The 20,311-nt window shown below is 48.7% G+C and overlaps 1 protein-coding gene across 3 annotated transcripts in view; it reads right to left on the bottom strand.

Moving 5' to 3' along the window:
* The window catches only part of LOC142578614 (sushi, von Willebrand factor type A, EGF and pentraxin domain-containing protein 1-like), a 266,473-nt gene that overhangs the window by 99,164 nt on the left and 146,998 nt on the right, over positions 1–20,311 (bottom strand). For all 3 annotated transcript variants that reach the window (XM_075688028.1, XM_075688029.1, XM_075688030.1), the window contains one exon: positions 14,093–14,251. In XM_075688028.1, the coding sequence (XP_075544143.1) occupies positions 14,093–14,251 (159 nt within the window). The remainder of the gene's footprint in view (positions 1–14,092; positions 14,252–20,311) is intronic.

The following is a 20,311-nucleotide window of genomic DNA, read 5'->3' as shown; positions in this document are numbered from 1 at the left end:
TGTCCAAGCACCTTTTCAGGCACCATAACCGTATGAACGGTTATGGTGCCTCACAGCAGCTTCTAAGCAGCATTTCCAACCACCTGCAAACTTTGGGTACATCCTTATAGATTGCTTCGCAACTCGGATGGCGCGCTCCTCAAGGCCGTTTGCGGCGGGGTGGTAGGGCAAGCAAAATTGGATAGTCATGCCATGATCTCGAGTCCACCTCGCTAGTTTGGCACTACGGAATGCAGGTTCATTGTCACACACTCTTGTCTTCGCATGTATAAAACATTCGGCTTGAAGAAGAGCAATGACGCTGTGGGCGTCTCCCTTTCCTGCCTTCGCCGCAACCATTCTGGTGCATTCATATATGCAGAGTATAAAGACTTGCGTTTTCGTGACACGTTCGCCCGCTTTCTTTAGCTCCGAAATTCCAAGTAAACTTCAAAGGGGACTCGTGAATGATGAGGTATTACCATTGTCTGTTTGTGGCCTGTCTGAACTTTGTTTACTTGACATGTGTGACCTGTTCGTACGTAGTCACTAATGTCTTTCTTCATACTTGGCCACGTAAACCGCTTCAGTAGCTTTCTGTATGTGCGCTAAAACCCGTCGTACCCGCCTGACTCTGGAGTATCATAGTAAAGGTGAAGAGTCTTCGGAACCATTGTCGGTGGCACGTAGTACTTTCCATCGATATCTTTGATTTCTTTTGTGCCTTCCCATAGCTTCACGTAATTTATCAGTTCTCGGTGTTTGCTTCTTTCGGAGACGAGCAATCTGGACACGGCATCTTCGTCGGTGGGTAGCGGACCAGGGCGATGCGAAACAACGAAATAAAATTGTTGCAGGTAGTTAACCCACCTTGCAATCCGTCCTCGCTGCTGTACCATATCAAGAGGTGTGTAAATTCCTAATGGTAAGCGAAAAGTGTGTATTTCGCTCTTTCTAGGTAAGTTCGGAAATACTGAACAGCTTTCGAGACGGCCAGTGCTTATATTTAGGTGGTGGTGTAGTTCACTTCTGCAGGCATCAATGTAGTAGCTGTAGTATCCCACCACATGGTGCCTTTGGTGGTCAGGTTTATTTGAGCGCTTCTGATAGAGCACTGCCCCAGTTACGTAATGCATGCATCACTGTTTAACACAAATGGTAGAGAGAAGTCACGAATGCAGAGAATAGGGTCGGATGATATAAGCCTTACTACTTCACGGTACGTTCATTTGCAAACTCGTGTTTCCACAGAAATTGTACGTCTTTCTGCATAAGTCGTATTATGCATCTTGTCATGAATACACAGTATTTTACAAAGGCCCCAAAGTGTCCAGAGAGGCCCAGGAAGACACGCAGGGAATGTGATTCGTAAGGCTTCACCAACTTATAAATTCTTTCAACGGATTCCTACTTTGTGCTTTTAGTACAACCGTCAAATGCCCTGCCAGAAATACCACTTTTTCTTGGAAGAATGCAATTTTCTTGAAGATTATTTTGAGATGTGCGAGGCTGCGGGCATGAAGAACTAGGGAAACGTAATTTTTATGATCTTTTGCGTTCGAGAAAACGATTATGTCGTCTATATAAACATTGCAAGAGCTGCCCAAGTATGGTTTAAGCATGTAATTCGTAATCTTTTGCAACCACGGTGGAGGATTCGTCAATCCGAAAGGTAATCGGCTATAGGCAAACAAGTCGAACGTCGTAACAAATGCGGTGTACATCTTGGTCTCCCCGGTCAAGTGAATCAGCCAAAAGCCTTTGCAGCGGTCGATCCGTGAGAACCAGAGGCAGACACCGCTTTCATCAATAATAGTATCAAATTTCGCAATCGGAAAAGTTATTAACTCTGTTTGGCGGTTTAGAATCCTATAATCGGTGCAAAGACGAAAAGTCCCATCCTCTTTAGGTGCTATGGTTGTAGGCGAAGCAAACGGTGAAACGGAAAGTCGGGTGGCGTCAGCGTCCAATATTGCTTGCAGCTCCTTTTTCAACCAAACCCTTTTCTCTCGTGACATATCGTATGGGGCTTTCCCAACCACTGTTTTGTCCGCGAGTTCAAAGGGAACTGCATGAGACTTCATCGCCGGAGGATAGTTTTCCAAGCGTACAAGCTCTGGATACTTTGCTCTGGTGTTTTCTTCACAGTGAACTAACCTTAGAGGGCTCGGTGTCTCTCCGCTTTTCTTCAGTTTAGTATTTTCTTCAACCAAAACCATGTCACCTCATTAAATGTTTATCTTTAGTCTTTTCTTGTCAGGGCGAGATAAAAGGAAGTCATAGGTGATGTAGGACATTACAGACACGTCACTCTTTACGCAATAACCTTGAAATTCAATCACGACGGATGCCGACTTATTGTGGGAGCTTACTGCCCCATCGTAACCCTGGACACGTAGGGTCCTTCCACTGCGCAGACTGCTGCTGTCTATTCTTTTCAGGTTGACGATGGACACAGACGCTGCATGGTCCACGACTGCGTTCATCTCAACACCACCAATCTGGACAGGGAAATGAAGTAGGCTAGAAGATGCCAAGTACACAGTCTTTCATGAGAGGCCGGTCGTCTCTATCCAGTGCTGTGCGGCGTTCGCAGACAATCGGAACGCGTAGAGTGCTACCAGGACTATACAAGTAGCAGTTCGAGGACTTCAAATATTTCTTCTGAAGGCTGTCTGTGAATTTCATTGATCATATATCCGACTGAGGTTCCTCGGGCGCATTGATCTCATTGCTGTCCAGGATAAATTCTTTTTCGCAAGGACAACTTCTGTGCTGCTTCCACATGCAAATTTTGCAGACATCGCATAAGGCCTTCTTTTGTATTTAGGACTTTGAGCTGGACCTGCTTTGGAATACTCACAGAAAGTCCCAGCGTCACCAAGGCTATAAGTGCCAATGATGAGAGGTCAGGCTCTGTCACGCCCGATAGACGACACTTCTCAAGGCAGTACTCTAGTAGAGAGCCACTCGTGTGTGTGAAGCGTAGCGTCAACTCCCATCTCTCCAATGGATAGCATTGAAACGCCACCAGGAAGCTCTGCTTCCACTTTTGCCAATATGTTGCCTTTTGATCCGGTATCTGCAGATCGTACCATTTTCTGTCAGTGACACTAAGGTAACGTCGCATATTCTGTCCTTTCTCTTTTCCGACAACCACCCGTTATGGTGAGAAGCAGACTCATAATATCATAACCAATGTTGCACGTCTTCGGAGCCTCCTTCAAAAACATCAGGTTCAACCATATACGACGATCGTTTTCCTTTCCTCAGAGACTCAGCTAGTGCTGTCATAAGATGACTTTGTTGCGTCATATGTCACTGTTCTTCAAAAACCTTAAAAACGTGACTTACCTTCTCTGCTGGCGCATCCCCTGCCGGAGAACCACGGCGCCTGGGTGCCAAAGGAGCTTTTTTATCGGCGATAGCTGCAGAGTTCACGTTGAATGATCCTGTCTGAAAAAGTTTCACACGGCATGTAGACGCTTCCTTGAGCACTGCGTCGATGAGGCCAGAGGAGCTGACATGGCATGGAAGACTTGCTGAGGGCTTATCTTGCACTTGGTAGTCGCCAGTGAAGATAATGCGGTGCGATGAGGTCAGGTCGACGAATAGTGCAGCCCACATCCTGATGGGCTGCGCCAAATTATGTAACGTTACTTATAAACGCAACTAAAGGAAACACATAGCTTAATACCGACAGATGTATTCCGTGATTTAATTCTAACGAAACTGCCCTCCTCATCCTCCTTCTGCTACGCTTCACACACACACACACACACACACACACACACACACACACACACACACACACACACACACACACACACACACACACACACACACACACACACACACACACATATATATATATATATATATATATATATATATATATATATATATATATATATATATATATATACACATATATATATATATATATATATATACATATATTTATACATAAATTGTAACGAAGAAGATGCACCGGTTAGTCCGGTGCATCTCCAGCGCATGTAGTGTAACGAAGAAGTGCCGGTCAGTCAGACGCATCACCAGCGCTTTACGCAGGGGGCCGGTTCTGACTGCTCGCAAGGCTTTGGACTACCGCACCGAGTTCTACCTGTCACTCCTTGCCTACACTGTTAATAAACATCTTGACATTTGGTGGAGAGTGCAGGGGACGACTCCATCAACGCTGGCACTTCAAAGCGGAACCCTTCAACCATCTCGGCGGCCCATGCCAGACAATCCGACCCAGCCTTCTCGAACCATTCCTGACGATCCAGCTCAACAAGCTGCAGTTACGTCACCAACTGTCATTCGTCCTGGCGCGCAGCGTCAGTAAGATCCTGCTATTCTTGCGGGTATCGGTGAACAGGGCGTCGAGGACTGGCTCCCCTCGTACGACAGAGTCAGCGCGCACCACCACTGGGACGATACGGCAAAGCTCAACAACGTAATTTGCAACTTGAGCAACGTTGCAAATTTGTGGTATCGTTACCACGAATCCGAAATCCAGACATGGTCCGCGTTGAAGACCAACTTCACGGAAGTCTTTGGTTGTCCTGCTGTCCTGCTGTCCGCAAACTGCAGGCCTAAGGAGCCTGCGCGGACGTGCCCAGCAACTAGGTGAGAATTTCACAAGCTACATCGAAGACGTCGTTAATCTGTGCAACATAGTCGATGCAACGATGCCAGAAGCCGACAAGATCAGGCGTATCATCAAGGGAATTGAGGACGACACCTTTCAAATGTTGGTCGCCCGAAATCCTACCACAGTGTCTGTCTTCATTGCCCTGTGTCATAGTTGCGACGAACTTCGAAGGCAGTGAGTAGTCACACGACATCCGTCCTCAGAATTCGCCGCTCTCTCAGGTCTGACGCTAGATGTTGACAAGTCGCCTCTAATGCACCAGATAAAGGATTTCGTACGAGAAAAAGTTGATCGGCAGCTTTCTCTGGTGCCCTTTACGAATGCGTAACCATAGTCTCCGTTCACACCGGGGTTACAGAGCGTTACCAAGGAGCAAGTCGCCGAGAGCCTTCCAGCTGTTAGTCAACCGCCACATTCGTGGCGCCCCTGACGTACGCTGACGTCGCTGCAAGGCCGCCCTTCGCTTCAAATCCACCTCTCCAAGCTGCTGCGCGACCGCCCCCAATTCCCTTCTCACCGCCTGCAGCACAGCTACCACGTCAGGCAAATCCTTGGCGCACCGCGGACAACCGCCCAATTTGTTACCATTGTGGTATTCCGGGACACGTTGCCTGCTTTTGCCGACGCCGTATGCTGCATATTTATGATAACCGCCGACCCGTGAGCACTTATGCCCCTCGGCAGCTACAGTCTCCTGTGCCGCCGGATGAAACTCCTGTTCTCAACCATGTGTGTCGTTCCCCATCCACACACCGCCGCTCCATCTCACCGATGAGACGCCGGCCAAGCCTTCTACCTCAGAGAAACTGTCACAGTTCCCGAGGCGAGAACTGCGTCCCCTTCGATTTGCCAAAGGCCTCGAAATAACCCTTGCTACGCCACTGAGGTATACATCGAAGGGATTCGAACATTCGCACTGGTCGATATGGGCGCAGCAATTTCGGTGTTAGGCGCAGGACTTTGCCGACGAATAGAAAAAGTAACGGCGTCACTTTCCGGAGTGTATTTGAGTACTGCGAGCGCACAGCCTGTCGGACCATTGGGAGCCTGCACTGCACGTGTTGTCATCGAGGAGTCACCTCACGTCATTGAATTCGTTGTGCCGCCATGGTGCTCCCATGATGTTATCCTAGGCTGGGATTTCATTTCGTCAAACAATGCCATCATTGATCGTGCCCACGCCGAGGTGGAGTTGTCTTTTGTTGCCGATGCAGCCATGGACCAAGATCCTGTGGTGCCTACAAAAATGCTTGCGGCCGAAGTTACTGATATCCCTCCTCAGTCAGCCGCCGTCGTCTCCGTATCTTGCGCATCAGCACGTGACACAACCGTGCTATTCACGCATGTGACTTCTTCGTCCGTCGCCGTTCCCTTCCGCTGCCCTTCGGCCTCATTGCCCTCACTGCTGGACGTGGTGTCATGTGTGTGTGCAATGTGTCTTTTCTGCCGATTACTTTGCATCGCGGAGTGTGCCTCGGTTATGTGCAAACTGTGGATTCTTCAATGCTCTCCGATGCTTCCAACGACGCGCATTCGACGTCCCTCGCCGCCCTCGACAGTGCCAATCGAGCGCCGTTGGAGTGCTTCCATCCGTCAATCTCCGGTGATCTGACAACCGCACAACACGCGCAACTTCTCAGCTTGCTACGCGAATTTATCGCCTCCTTCGACTGCCATCAACATTATGTCGGCCACACCACCACAGTATCACTATATGGTATCGCACAGCATCGACACCGGTTCACACGCCCCGCTCCGGCACCGTCCTTGCCGTGTCTCAGCTTCTGAACGCCGTGTCATTGACGAACAAGCGAGGGATATGCTTCGGCGTGGCGTGAGCCATCCCATAGCCCGTGGGCGTCGCCAATCATCCTCGTAAATAAGAAAGATGGTTCTATTCGCTTCTGCGTAGATTACAGACGCCTTAACAAAATTACGCGCAAGGACATATATCCCCGACCGCGCATGAACGATGCATGCTCTTGACTGTTTGCAAGGTGCCGAGTTCTTTTGCTCTTTGGATTTGCGGCCTGGATATTGGCAAGTTCCCATGGCAGAGGCTGACCGCTTGAAAACCGCCTTGGTAATGCCGGACGGATTATACAAATTTAATGTCATGCCATTCGGCCTATGTAATGCGCCCGCTACTTTTGAGCGTATGATGGACAGCATCTCGCACGGTCTTAAGCGGCACGCGCGTTTGTGCTACCTGGATGATGTCGTTGTCTCCTCACCTGATTTCTCGACTCACCTCCAACGACTAAGAGAGCTATTAAGCTGCCTTACTAAGGCTGGCCTGCAGCCTAAGGCTGGCCCGTAAGCTTACCATCTTAGGCCGCGTCGTTTGCAAAGAAGGCGTGCTTCCGGATCCTGCAGAACTCCGTGCACTTGTGGAGTTCCCAAAACCCACAAACCTGAAGACACTACGCCGTTTCGTCGACCTCTGCTCCTATTTTCGCCGCTTTGTGAAGAACTTCGCTATGATCATCGCCCATTTGAATCAACTGCTGGCTGGAGACAACGCCCTATCCGCCTGGTCGAAAGCATGCGATGACGCGTTCACGACCCTTCGCCATCTGCTTACCTCTCCTTCCTATATTGCGACATTTTGACCCCACTGCACCAACTGAAGTCCATACAGATGCTAATGGAGTCGGCCTTGGGGCGGTTGTTGCTCAACGCAAACGTGATCTTGAGGACTACGACGTTGCTTATGCTAGCCACACGCTGACAAAGTCGGAGCTGAACTACTCTGTTACAGAAAAGGAGTGTTTAGCGGTACTCTGGGCCCTTACGAAATTACGACCTTACTTATACGGCCGCCAATTTGATGTAGTAACGGACCACCATGCGCTGTGCTGGCTCTCCTCATTGAAGACCTCTCTGGCCGCCCCGCACGCTGGGCGCTCCTTTCGCAAGAGTACGACATCCAGGTTGTGTAACGCTCTGGACGCAAGCATACCGATGCCGACGCTCTCTCCCGCTCACCCATTTCACCTGACGCGCACAGTCTTTCCCCACACAACTTTGTCCTGTCAGCACGTGCTATCGATGACATGCGCTCTGAGCAGAGCCAAGACCCGTGGATTTTTTCGCTTTTGGAGTTTCTCGCTGATCCTGCCACTGTTACAGCACCTAAGACGCTAGGGCGGCAGGCGCATCACTTTGTTGTTCGCGACCAACTCCTCCACCGTCGCAACTATCTCCCCGAGAGTAGGCAATGGCTCGTCGTAATACCGCGTCATCTTCGGGCTGATTTATGCGCATTGTTTCACACTGATCCCCAATGTGCACACGGTGGCGTGTTAAAGACCTACACCCTCCTTAGGTTCCGGTATTACTGGCCAGGCATGTACAAGTTCGTTCGCAAGTACGTCCGCTGCCGCCTCGACTGCCAGCGCCGAAAGTCGGTCTCTACTTCCACTCCCGTGTCTTTGCATCCGCTTCCTCGTCCGTCCCATTCTTTTGATCGCGTCGGAATCGACCTTGACGGTCCACTTCCTTATACCGGAGCTGGCAACCGCGGGATTATTATTGCTGTGGATCATCTCACAGGCTATACAGAAACCACTGCACTTCCATCTGCCACTGCCCAAGACGTTGGATCACTCATACTGCGGCATTTTGTTATTCGTCACGGAGCACCTCGGTAACTTCTTAGTGATCGAGGCCGCGATTTTCTATCTGAAGTTGTGACCTCGCTTCTGAAGGAGTGTCACATCATCCATACGACCACTAGCGCAAACCATCCGCAAACGAACGGGTTGACGGAGCGTTTCAACCGTACTCTTGTCGACATGCTTGCCATGCACGTCGCGTCCGACCATTCCAACTCATCATTCGCCACATTCGCCTATAATACTGCCACTCAAGCCGCCACTGGTTTTTCTCCGTTTTTCTTACTGTACGGCCGCGAGCCTTCCTGCACCATCGAAACCATTCTACCCTAACAGCCTGATTCATCAGAATGTGTTCCTGTCTCTCAAGCTGCGCAGCATGCTGAAGAATGCAGACAACTCGCCCGCTGTCTTATCACCGCAGATCAGACATACGAGAAGCTTCGTCGTGGTGACTCTGACCCCCCCCCCCCCCCAAGCTTTCTTACCGAGTCATTGCTTTGGCTGTGGGTACCACCTTTAGCTCCCGGCCTTTCTTCTAAGCTGCTGCCACAATATCATGTACCTTACTATGTTATTGCACAAACTTCCCCGTGACCCTTGTCGTCGAGCCTGTGTCGCCGTCTTCTGATCAGCGCCGTCGCGGTCGCGAAACTGTTCACGTAGATCGGCTCGAGCCCTCCCAGGTAGCACAAAAGAGATACGTAACGTTTTCGTAGCGTTTATCCAAGACGATAAAAACGGGTTAAAGAAGACACGAATGAGAGAACTTCGGCGGGAAAACGTCGGATATCTCTGCTAATGTCCGGCTTAATTACTTTCTTGAGACGATCTAGAACAGGTCTGCAAGACGTATTCGAAAAGCTGGTCTAGAAATAGGATTGGGAAAGACACAAGTAATCCCTTTGCCAAAACTATTCGTAACCAATTTCTAAACGTTTTTAGGACGTTATCAAAAAGCTGGTCTAGAAGCGGTCTTGAAAGGTTTACGATCATCTGAAGCTAATTTTCGCGGGTGACGGGCGCGATCAGACATCGTTGTTCAAAACACGCGTTTAGTTTCGCCTCACGCGACTGGCCTATGCCGCGCAGACGTCGTCAGCCGCACCCGTTGGCACGGCCTAGGCCAATCGCGTGAGGTGAAACTGATCGGGCGTTTCCAACAACGATCTCCAATCGCGCCCCAGATAAGTAGAAGCGTCGGTGTTGACTGTAAGAGCCATGGCGCAGTGCCAAGCACTGTTCCCCGCATGGCCGGCGCATCGTCTACCAAGTCGCACGAAAATGAGCCTGTTAGGAATAATAAATACTTAATACCATCTTTAGTAAGCTACGATGCTTACAACCACAATGGGAATGACCTCCTGCAAAGAACAAATGGCCACGTCTTGGCAGGTGGCCAGACCAAGCCCTTCATGCCAAGAGTGCATGAAATGAGAACATTGTGACAAAGCAAGAACACTTTATTAAAATGTAATGCTTATGCAAGGTTCGAACAAACTGTGTGAGAAATGCAAATAGAAATAAAAGTACATCAACAGTGACAAAAGTCGCAGAAAGGATTCGTAATGAACTCGAAAGTGAACATTCACTAGCACATAAACAAAATTCCAAGTACACATACAAAAATGAACAGAAAAACCTGGAGTATACTAAAGTGTCTAATTTATCATAGTAAAGTGCGCGTGCTATTAGATGGACTAGAGTTATGCAGAAGTGACATCGGAGCGAATGGAAGAAGTAGACTGATAAATGCAAGAGTATGAATTGGATGGTAACTGCTTCCAAGCAATGTTACCCTTCATCTAGAAGCTTGAAAAGAGCACAAAAAGAAATACCACCGCATTCCATCATAAAACAATCCTGTGACAGAAATAAAAAAAATGGGGACAATGCAAAATTGGAAATATTGCCTTTAGGATATATCAAAGAAGGTAATGGCGAGAAAAATAACCATACAACAAAAAAGCAATAAAGTGAAATTAGTACAGAATACTTAAACGGGGGATTCAGTGTAACAAGTGAACACTACTGTAGTACAGCGAACGATGAGACAGTAATGCTGCATCTTGCCACTCCTAAACGTGAGAAATGAATATGCAAGCCTCATATTAGAAACTTACATAAACATGGAAATAAAATGAAATGCACTGGAAGCTGCATTTGTGTAACAAAGGAAGCAATGGTCATAATAAATAGTAAGTGTTTTATCTAAAAAGCCCTTTACAAGAGGCAAAGTTGTACCTCTCTGGCAAAAATAAAGTTGCAACGAATAATTTGCAAACCAGCAAATACATTAATTAGCACACTGACATGTCACACTTTGCGCACATCTCCAGTCCCCTAAAGTAAAAAAAAAAGGCACTCTGAATGAGAAAAACGTTTAACACATGTAGCCCAGAGCAAATTCTTTGCCAGTTCACTCACACTTTCACATCCAAAAACATTTGCCACAAAGTCCAGGCACAGTTCCACTGATGTTTACCAATTCACCCCCACTTGCACGTCCAAAAATATTTGGCACACAGTCCAGGCGCAGCTTCATAGATAAACAGCTTGAGAGCACCCTACTGATTATTGTGCAGTCCCGCTGCTGGAAATAGAACTGCCGCACATGCTGGTAGTGGTTTCAATCTAGACACACTTGCTGCCCTGGACAGGTATGTTCAGATATCTGCACTGGTGCTCCATTTTGTCGAAGTAGACACATTGATGCACTACGCTGGTAATTTAAATGTTTTGAATGCACAAGTATTGGCTTCACCAGAGAGACTTGCCCACATACCACCACTGGCATATATATGCACTTGCTCTTCACTCAGTAGCATTGAACTTAAAGTGTTCCCTATGTGGGAGCATGTGTAAAACCGGTGTCACACGACCACTCTCGATCGCGATCAAGCCCGATCCGGATCGAAATTATCGATGCGACTGGCTCACTCTCGTAGCTTGCGCAGAGGAGCCATCACGACCGAGAAATTCGATTTGTAACGGACTGGATAGCGGCTAAAAGAGCCCCGTGTGAAACCGGTATCAAATAATGCACAGACGTACGCTAGGAAAATGTGTTGCACAAGGACAAAGAACTGCGACATGCCCTGTTGTGCGAAGCGCGCGAACAGAACACATGTATATATATATATTAAAAAAAACTGCGAGAGCGCTTCGCGAACTCCTTGCGCACACATGGCACCCGCACGAACTCGGCAGGCCGCCGTAAAGCGCGAAGGGCGCACAGCGTACATTCCGACACATGTCCCAAACTGCAAACAATCGTACTACCTAAAGCATACAAGTTATTTTATACCAAGGGCATACTCGACTCACGTATGCAGTATGCACAAGCGAGTTATGCAGCGTACATGCTGTATCCATTCGCCAAATAGTAAAATTGATAACAAGCACAAAGCTACAAGGGACTCAATACATTACTACCATTTGAGGCGTCAAATAAAATCGAATTTGGCCGTTTCATATATTGGACAGAATATATGGACACATGTGGTACCCGGTAATACCATGAAATACCCATCACGTGGGTAAAGGGGGCGAAAACACAATCGAGAACCTGAAGCGCAAACGATAAAAGCACGGTATGGTGCACGCAAAATTCTGTCAGTGCGCTGTAGCGCGAGGGAAGAAAATAGGGCGAGCACTTGACCTCACCTTTTGGGATACCGCACTAGTAGTGAATCATTAAAAAAAAGCCTGTTTGAACCAGTTCCCTTGTCTGCAACACTCTTGCTAAACGGGAGACTAAAATACCACGATGATGGCTCTATTGCGGAGATCGGCAAGGTGCGCACAGACAGAAATTTTGCCGCCTTTCTTCGCATTCTGCAAAATGCTTTCTTGTTAGGATCACGCATAGCGGCCGACCCCGACGCTAAGGACACACAGGCACGATTTCGTCCCTCTAACTTTCGTCCTTATACTGCCCTTAATGCCTTAATTACAGCGTCAGTGAAAAGGCGCCTCACATAACATGACAATGAACTTGAAGAGCTGATTAGTGCCCTCCACTCCGCGCCCTCCAATTGAAAACACTACTGATTTCCAAATTAAACTACACAAACAGATCGCACAACCCAAACTAATCACAGAACGTCGTTTTCTTGACGGCAAAACCCTGCAACACTTACATGACAAAGGGCAGCGGCAGCACATTCAGAACAGCCGCTATCATACCACAGCGCAATGCAAGTGCGATAACGTTATTATGCTCGGCTCAAACAGATCGCACAACCCAAACTGATCACAGAATATCGTTTTCTTGACAGCAAAACACTGCAACACTTACATAGCAAAGGGCAGCGGCAGCACGTTCAGAACAGCCGCAAACACACCACAGCGCAATGCGAGTGCGGTGACGCGACGACGCCATGACGACGCGACTATGCCCCGGCTCGCCCGGCTGCCCGGCATCACGAATCACGTGGCCACCTTGGTCACATGATTTGACGACGGTATCGCCACCTTGCGCAAGGTTGGATCGCGTTGATGGGTTGTTGAATATTGTAGAAGCCGCTAAAGAGGCTGACGCGCCGTGGCGTGGCGGTGGCGTTTTGAGTCGTTTGCAAAACGTATTCACCCCTCGTTTTTAAGCTGTCTGGCTTCCAACGTTATCAAAACGTATTCACCCCTCGTTTTTAAGCTATCTTGTTTGGAACGTCTTTGATGCGTCGATTTTGGTCAAAAATCCGTTTCAGACGTTGAATCCCTTAATACGACGTTTTCAAGACTTTGTGTGCTACCTGGGCTTCTACGATCCCTATACGCTACCTTATGCTTAGATCAACAGGATGGCGCCTGTTTCTCCGGGGGACAAATGTAACGAAGAAGAAGCGCCGGTTAGCCCGGCGCATCTCCAGCGAATGAAATGTAACGAAGTGCCGGTCAGTCAGGCGCATCACGAGCGCTTTACTCACGGGGCCGGTTCTGACTGCTCGCAGGGTTTTGACTACCGCACCGAGTTCGACCTCTCGCTCCTTGCGCACCCTGTCAATAAACACCTTGACCATATATATATATATATATATATATATATATATATATGGTCAAGGTGTCAAAGGTCAAAGGTGTCAAAGGTCAAATAAACTACAGGTGGCCGGTAGCTACCGACGAAAAGTAAAAAAAAATGGCTGACAGGGGACTTGCCATCCGTAAACCCAGCTCACCTCCAAAATGTCACAAAGCTTAGTGTGTTAGAATTACACAAAAAGAGCTAACAGTGCACAAAATAGCGATATTTTCAAACACAAGGAGCAGGTATGCACACTAACTCTTTTGGACATAAAATATACGGAAAAGAAGAACTATCACATTGAATTGACAAGGTAATAGACAAGGTAACTTAGAAGAGGGCAAACATAAGGCAGGTAAATAAGTGCGAAAGATTGCTTGTTGTGACTTAAAAATAACACAAAGAGTTGAAAAGCACAACCATGGTGTTCACGTGGTGGCTTTGGTGCAGTGCTGCTGAGCCCGAGGGTGCGAGATGGAATCCCGGGTGGCAGCCGCATTTTGATGGGGGCGAAACGCAAATAAGCCCATGCAATGCGCATTGGGCGCACGTCAACGAAGTGCTCAAAATTAATTCCGAATCCCTAAATACGACGTGCCTCATAACAATATCTGGGTTTTGTTGGGCACGTAAGACCCGAGAATTTCATTATTTGAAAATGGACAAGCAGAAGCACTTTTTTGGCAGCCTGACGCAAAGGTTAGGTTTGCATTGATGATGAACGGGAATGTAACTTTCTTTTATATCAGGGAACGAGCCATCTCTCCTCGATCACAAATGCAGGCGGTGCAATAGTACACCGGGCGCACTCACGAGTGCAGGGCACTCCAGCGGCGGGGTCTCCAGCGAAGCCCTCCTTGCAGGCGCAGTCCCTCAGCGAGCGGCTTCCTTCGTGGCGCGTCCTGCTGTTCGGTGGGCAGCTCGCACACGGGCCGCTCTCGTGCGTCTCCTTGTACGTGTCTGGCCTGCAAGCTGGGTCGTCGTGAAGAGCACCACTTAGGCAGCGTTCATGTGGGGTCCACACAGTTTGCGAGCGCAGAAAGAAAGAAAAAAAGAACCACGTCGCATAAGACCGAACCTATGGCAAGTTCCGAGAGGTCTTCCTGCGGCCAAGCGCCCAAATTACCTGAATTTCAAATATGTTGAAATCTGCGACGTTTGCCGTCTGCGATGTGCCGATCACAACAAAGTTTTTTTTTTCGGTTCACAGTATACACTGCAGACCGTTGGAAGATGAGCTAAAGGTGTTTCGCAACACCTGACAGAGGCCCATCCTCCCTTCGGTAGTTCGAGGACATGCGGTTGCAGCATAAACTTTACAAGAATGTTACAGTGTTTACAAAGATACTAAGTGGAATTCAAACATTTTCCATATCCCACGTAATAATAACAACAAATACAAAAATAACATGTACAAAGCTTATTTTTTTCGGCAACGCAAGTCATTATGTCGCATGCGAAATAGTAGCTTAAAAAATCGGGCATTGGTAGTTGCAAAGAATTCATTAAAGACGTAAAAATCATAAGAAAGCCACTAAACAAGGCAACAAGACGAAAGTTACAAGACTGGTTTACATCTCTCCTAACAGCAAACTGTTTGAAAGATTTGAAGGAAGGTTACCGTTCGAATGTTCCATGTTTAGAAAATCCTAAGCGAATCCGCAGGCGCCGCGCTGGCGTACGAGTACCGTGCTTTGGCGCGAATTTAAGCAAGTATATTGCTTTTGCTTTTGTTTTCATTTTTCAAGAAACGAATGAAGAGTTTCGAAGGCCAAAACGTCTTGCTTTCGGCTAGTTGGTTCATTATAGCCGCAAATTGTGCCAGAGAGTAGTTGGGAGAAGGAAGGAGACCACGGTCATAGGGAAGCGCCTTGTGATGGTCGCCATTTTTAGCTTGGCTCAGCATTCTTCTCTCGAGTTTAGTTTGGGCCGTACCGCACTTCACGGTTCGCTTCAGGGGTGCAACTATGCACGGCGCCGCTTGTTTCAAGAAGCGCAAGTTTAGACACATTTGCTCAACATTTCTTTCGGAAGGCGTACAATCTTTTATGCGCCGCGACAACAGACGGCGCCACAATAGACATGACCGCGTTTCTGAAATGTGATGGAAATTGCGCCGTTAAACGGGGCGACGACAGCACACATGTCCATAAGAGTAGCCAGCGTTCATGTGTGGCCCCCGAAAGTGTTCAGAGACAAGAGAAAAGGCGCGCTTGAAGTCAAGCTGAAAGTAATTTATTTACCGCCTCTTCAACCTATCCACTCTTTGGCGCCACAGTCAATCAGCACTTCAGCAGCAGATGAAATGGACATGTCCACTAGGTGTACTCTTACAGAATACATCCCCAGCCCAGTTACGCTCTAGGACGAGGAGAAACAGAATGAGCTGAAGGCCGAACGCTGCGTCGGGATCGTGGAGAGGGCGACAGCCTAGGGGAAGCTGCGCTTCAGCTGCCGCGGCTGTGACCAGTGAGTAGAGGGACGCCCCACCGGAGGCCGCCGCTGCAGGCTGACGGCACCGTCTCGAAGAATCCATGCGGCTACGATCGGCCGGCTAGCGAAGTCAGCCGGGATATACAGGCACCTCGGTCACCCCTCTGCCCTGACCACCTGACCAGGTCAGCCGTGGGCCGAACGTCGGACACAGCGACATCGGAACTCGATACATCGGCGAGCCTACCGACGTGTCGTCGCGAGGAGCGACGACAAAGTCACGTGGCCACGTTGATGGACGCAATATAAGTATTTTCAACTTGCTAACCTATCGTGTGAGAGGACTTTAGAGAGCACGTTACTTTTGGTTTGTAGTGCGTGTTCCTTGTAGATTGATATATTATCCTGTACTAGAAGAGAAACTTGGGCGAGTTGGTGGTGATTGAAGTTTCGGAAATTACCAGCGCAAAACAGACAAGGACGAAGGAAAGGAAGAACATTAGGTTAAGCGCCAGTGTCGTAACCTTCTTTTTCTTCGTCCTTGTCTGTTCTGCGCTGTTAATTTCCGCAACATGGATATATAGTCCTTTGGTGTTTATGCCACGTCAGAGCTTTTCTTGGTTCAGACGTTCGTTGCGTTGCGCTTAACACCTTGAGACCTTCACAAGATATTGGTGATCCTACCAGGATATATTTCCTGAATACTCGGTCTCACACTTCGCGAGAACAAGGATTATGAGAAGCTGTTACGGTATCCAGTTCTCTGGCACTAATCCACGAGAAATTGCGTAGCCTTTTAGATTGAGCGCAACAAGAAGCTCGAGATACGCGAAGCCGCAAGGGAAATTTCGTTGGTGAAGTTACGTTTGGCTAACGCGTCATCAGAAGGGATGACGCGGACGGATCGTCTGCTTCTTTGGAGATGGAGCCACAGAGAATGGAATGGAAAAACTTTATTTCTCTATATCTCAGAGAGATTGGCGGTGGGCCGGTGTCTTCATGTTTTGAGTCCTGGCCGCTTCACAAGGTCGGCGCCCCTATTCCAGGGCATCGCTGAGTCTTGCTGCCTCGCAGGCATGCTGCACAATTGCCCGTTGGGCTGCGAGCTCGCTGCTGGTGAGCAGACCCTCCCATTGTTCCGCACTTGGGTTATTTACTTTATGGAATGCGAAATTACGCTTGCATTCCCACGTGATGTGGTATAACGTGGGGGTGGTTCCGCACCACGGACATGTATCCCTGTACTGGGTAGGGAGCATTTTGTGTAATGTGTGCAGGTTGAAGAACGTACCTGCTTGCAGTCTTCGCCAGCTTACTGCCTCATGTTGTGTGAGCGATGTGTGGGGTAGGGGGTATTTAAGTCTCCTTCCTCTGTAGTGGTTAAGTATTTCTGCATACGTCGGCTCCACCGTTAAGGGGGCCTCTAGGGTTTCCGACTGCCCTGCTCGGTGCGTGAGTTCGCTAACTAGGCGGTCCACCCTTGAGTTGCCCTCTATCCCGGTGTGTGCCGGTATCCAGAAGATTCTATGTTTTATCTTTTTGTTAGGAGGCTCTGTTTTGAGGAGGATTCTCAGTGCTTCCTTACTAACTCTGCCTTGTGTGTAGTTCCTGCATGTTGCTTTGGAGTCCGTTAGAATTATCAGAGATTTGTTCCTGCGGTAACCTTCAGCCGCCGGTAGAGCTACGGCGACTTCCTCCCCCTCCGTTACCGTGCAGTTTCTCAGGGTCGCGCAGCTAATTGGTTCTCCCGTGTGGTTTACCACTGCTGCCGCGACTCTAAACATTCTAGTGTTGCGGTCTCATGGGTATACGGCCGCGTCTGTGTATACTGTGTTTTCTAGTGCGGCTAGGTTTCGTTCCACGAAATCTGCTCGTGCCTGCCTTCTGGCGGCGTGGAGATTCGGGTCCATGTTTCTCGGTAGGGGGCTAACCTCCAGTGTCTGGCGAACGCTGTCTGGGATGCTAGCAGCCCGATCCTCTATTCCGTCTGCGTTATGCCCTATTCTTTTTAGGAGCTTGCGGCCGGTGGCAGTCTGCTGGAGTCTGGCGATCTGTGCAACGAGCTGCGCTTCCGCGAGTTCTTTGAAGGTGTTGCTTAGGCCCATCTGTAACAGTTTATCGTTGGGCGTGTTTCTAGGCAGATGTAGCGCCGTCTTATACGCTTTCCTTAGTAGCGTTTCCGTCGGTTCTTTTTCGTGCTTGGTCATGTTGTGATACGGGAGCGAGTACGTGACTCTGCTGACCACTAGGCCTCTGACCTGCTTGATTGTGTCTTCTTCTCTCATTCCGCTTCTTCTTTGAGACACCCTCGTTATCATTCGGCTTACTTGTTCTGTCGATTGTTTTAGTAAGCTGATTTTGTGGCTGCATTTCTTGCTTCCTTGAATCCACATGCCTAGGACGCGTATCATGCTCCTTTCAGGTATGTTTTGTCCCTCTAGTTTTACTATTAGTTCTTCCTTGGTGGGGTTTCCTCCCACTCTCAGGATTTCTGATTTTACGGTGGAGCACGCCAGGCCCCTTTCTCTGACGTATTCTTCCACGCACTCGGCCGCTTCCTGCAATTTTTCTTGCTTCTGTCCCAGGGAGCCTCGATTGACCCAGACCGTGATGTCGTCAGCATATATTGCATGCTGGATGCCATCAATCTTGCTGAGTCTTCGAGCCAGTCCGATCATTGCGATGTTGAAGAGTATTGGTGAGATCACGGAGCGCTTTGGCATGCCTTTGCGTGGGGTGGTAAAGACGTCACTTCGCAGATCCCCCAATCCCACCGTTGCCGTGCGTTTGGTCAGAAAGGCCCTCACGTAGTCGTGGATTCTCTTGCCGCAGTTGGCGTTGTTCAGTCCTTCCATGATGGCTTCGTGGCTAACGTTGTCGAAGGCCCCTTTGATATCTAGGGCCATGATAACGTTTTCGCCTGCTCTGGGTGACGTGTTTATGATTTCTTCTTTTATCTGTAGCAGGACGTCCTGTGATGACAGGTTCGCCCGGAAGCCAAACATGCTGTGTGGGTATAGCTCCTTGTCCTCCAGGCAGTGTTGGATTCTTCTGGTGACTATCCTTTCGTAGCGTTTACCGAGGCACGAGGGGAGGGAGATGGGCCTCAGGTTTTCAATCTGAAGCTTTTTGCCGGGTTTAGGTATCATCACCACGACAGCGTGCTTCCATTCCTTCGGTATCGTGCCCTCTGCCCACAGTGTGTTGAGGTATGCTGTGAGCTGATCTATCGCCTCGTCGCTGAGGTTGCGTATTAGGGAGTTTCTGATCTTGTCGGCGCCCGCGGCTGTGTTTTTGGTTGTCGCTCTAATTGCCGCGTAAACTTCCTCTCTTGTAATCGGTCTGTCCATGTGGGGGTTCTCTGTCCCCAGATACTCCCCGCCGTAACATTTTACACGCACTGCCTCCAATAGTTCCTCGTCGGAGCCTTCGTGCTGGTGGACCAGTTTCTGGATTGCTTTGCCGCTTTCTGTTTTGTTTTGGTTGGGTTCATGAGGGCTTTTAGTATGCGCCACGTCTTGGCAGTGCTGAGCGTGCCGTTCAGTGAGCTGCAGAACTGCTGCCACCCTTGCCTGGCCAGCTGTGTTGCGTACTCTTCTGCCTTCTTTGTGATCTCTGCTATCTTCTTCTTGAGTTTCCTGTTTAGCTTTTGTCTTTTCCAGCGTTTTGTGAGGCCGCGTCTTGCCTCCCATAGCCCGAGTAGCCGCCGGTCCACCTCCGGTGTTTGTTCTGTTCTATCTATTTCCTGTGTGTAGAGTTCTTGTATCTGTTGTAGTTGTTGGCTCCATTCCTCTATCGAGGTGATTTCCCTTTTTCGTTGTTCGCTGTGCTTACGGAAGGCGTCCCAATCTGTCATATGGGCTGTGCCGATTTGTCTTTTTACGTTCTCCGCTTCGATTGTGGTTTTCAGTCAAAAATGATCGCTGCCTAGGTTCTCTAGCAGGTTCTCCCACTCGGCCTGCTTTGCTCCTTTAACAAATGTTAGATCTGGGCAGGCGTCTGGGCTAACGCTATTACCCTGGCGCGTTGGCTGATTTTCATCCGTTAAGAGGACGCAGCCTGTGTTTTCTGCCGCAATGCATATTTGCTGCCCCTTCTTTTCGATTTTCTGGTATCCCCAGCTCGGGCTTTTAGCATTGAAATCCCCCGCAATTATTAGGGTGTTTGACTTGGCTAGCACGTTTGCTTCTGCAAAGAGTTTGCCGAAGTCACCGTCTTTCTGCCTGCGGGGGGCTGTATAGATTGACTATAAATGTGCTTTTAGCTTTGTGCTTCTTTTTGGGTATTATCTCGGTTATTATGTGTTCGATTTTCGTGTTCTCAAGTCCTTTGTGAGCTATGGTGACTGTCTTGTTGCTAATGAGGGTTGCGGTGCGTCCACTCTCCTGGCACGTGTATCCTTTTAGGGCGGGTGTTGTATTAGTTTCTTGTAACATAATAATGTCTGGTGGTTTGTGTCTAGTGTTTATGTACTGCTGTAGGAGTCCCTGCTTTCGCCGGTATCCCCTACAGTTCCATTGCCATATTTCTAGTTTGTTTTGTCCTGCCATGATGTATTATTGTTGTTGTTACTTTGGCTTTCTGGTCCGAATCTTCTCT

Source organism: Dermacentor variabilis, chromosome 4 (assembly GCF_050947875.1).
Source record: "Dermacentor variabilis isolate Ectoservices chromosome 4, ASM5094787v1, whole genome shotgun sequence".
NCBI lineage: Eukaryota > Metazoa > Arthropoda > Arachnida > Ixodida > Ixodidae > Dermacentor > Dermacentor variabilis.
The sequence above is the reverse complement of the archived record's forward strand: the minus strand, read 5'-3'. Positions and strand labels throughout refer to the sequence as shown.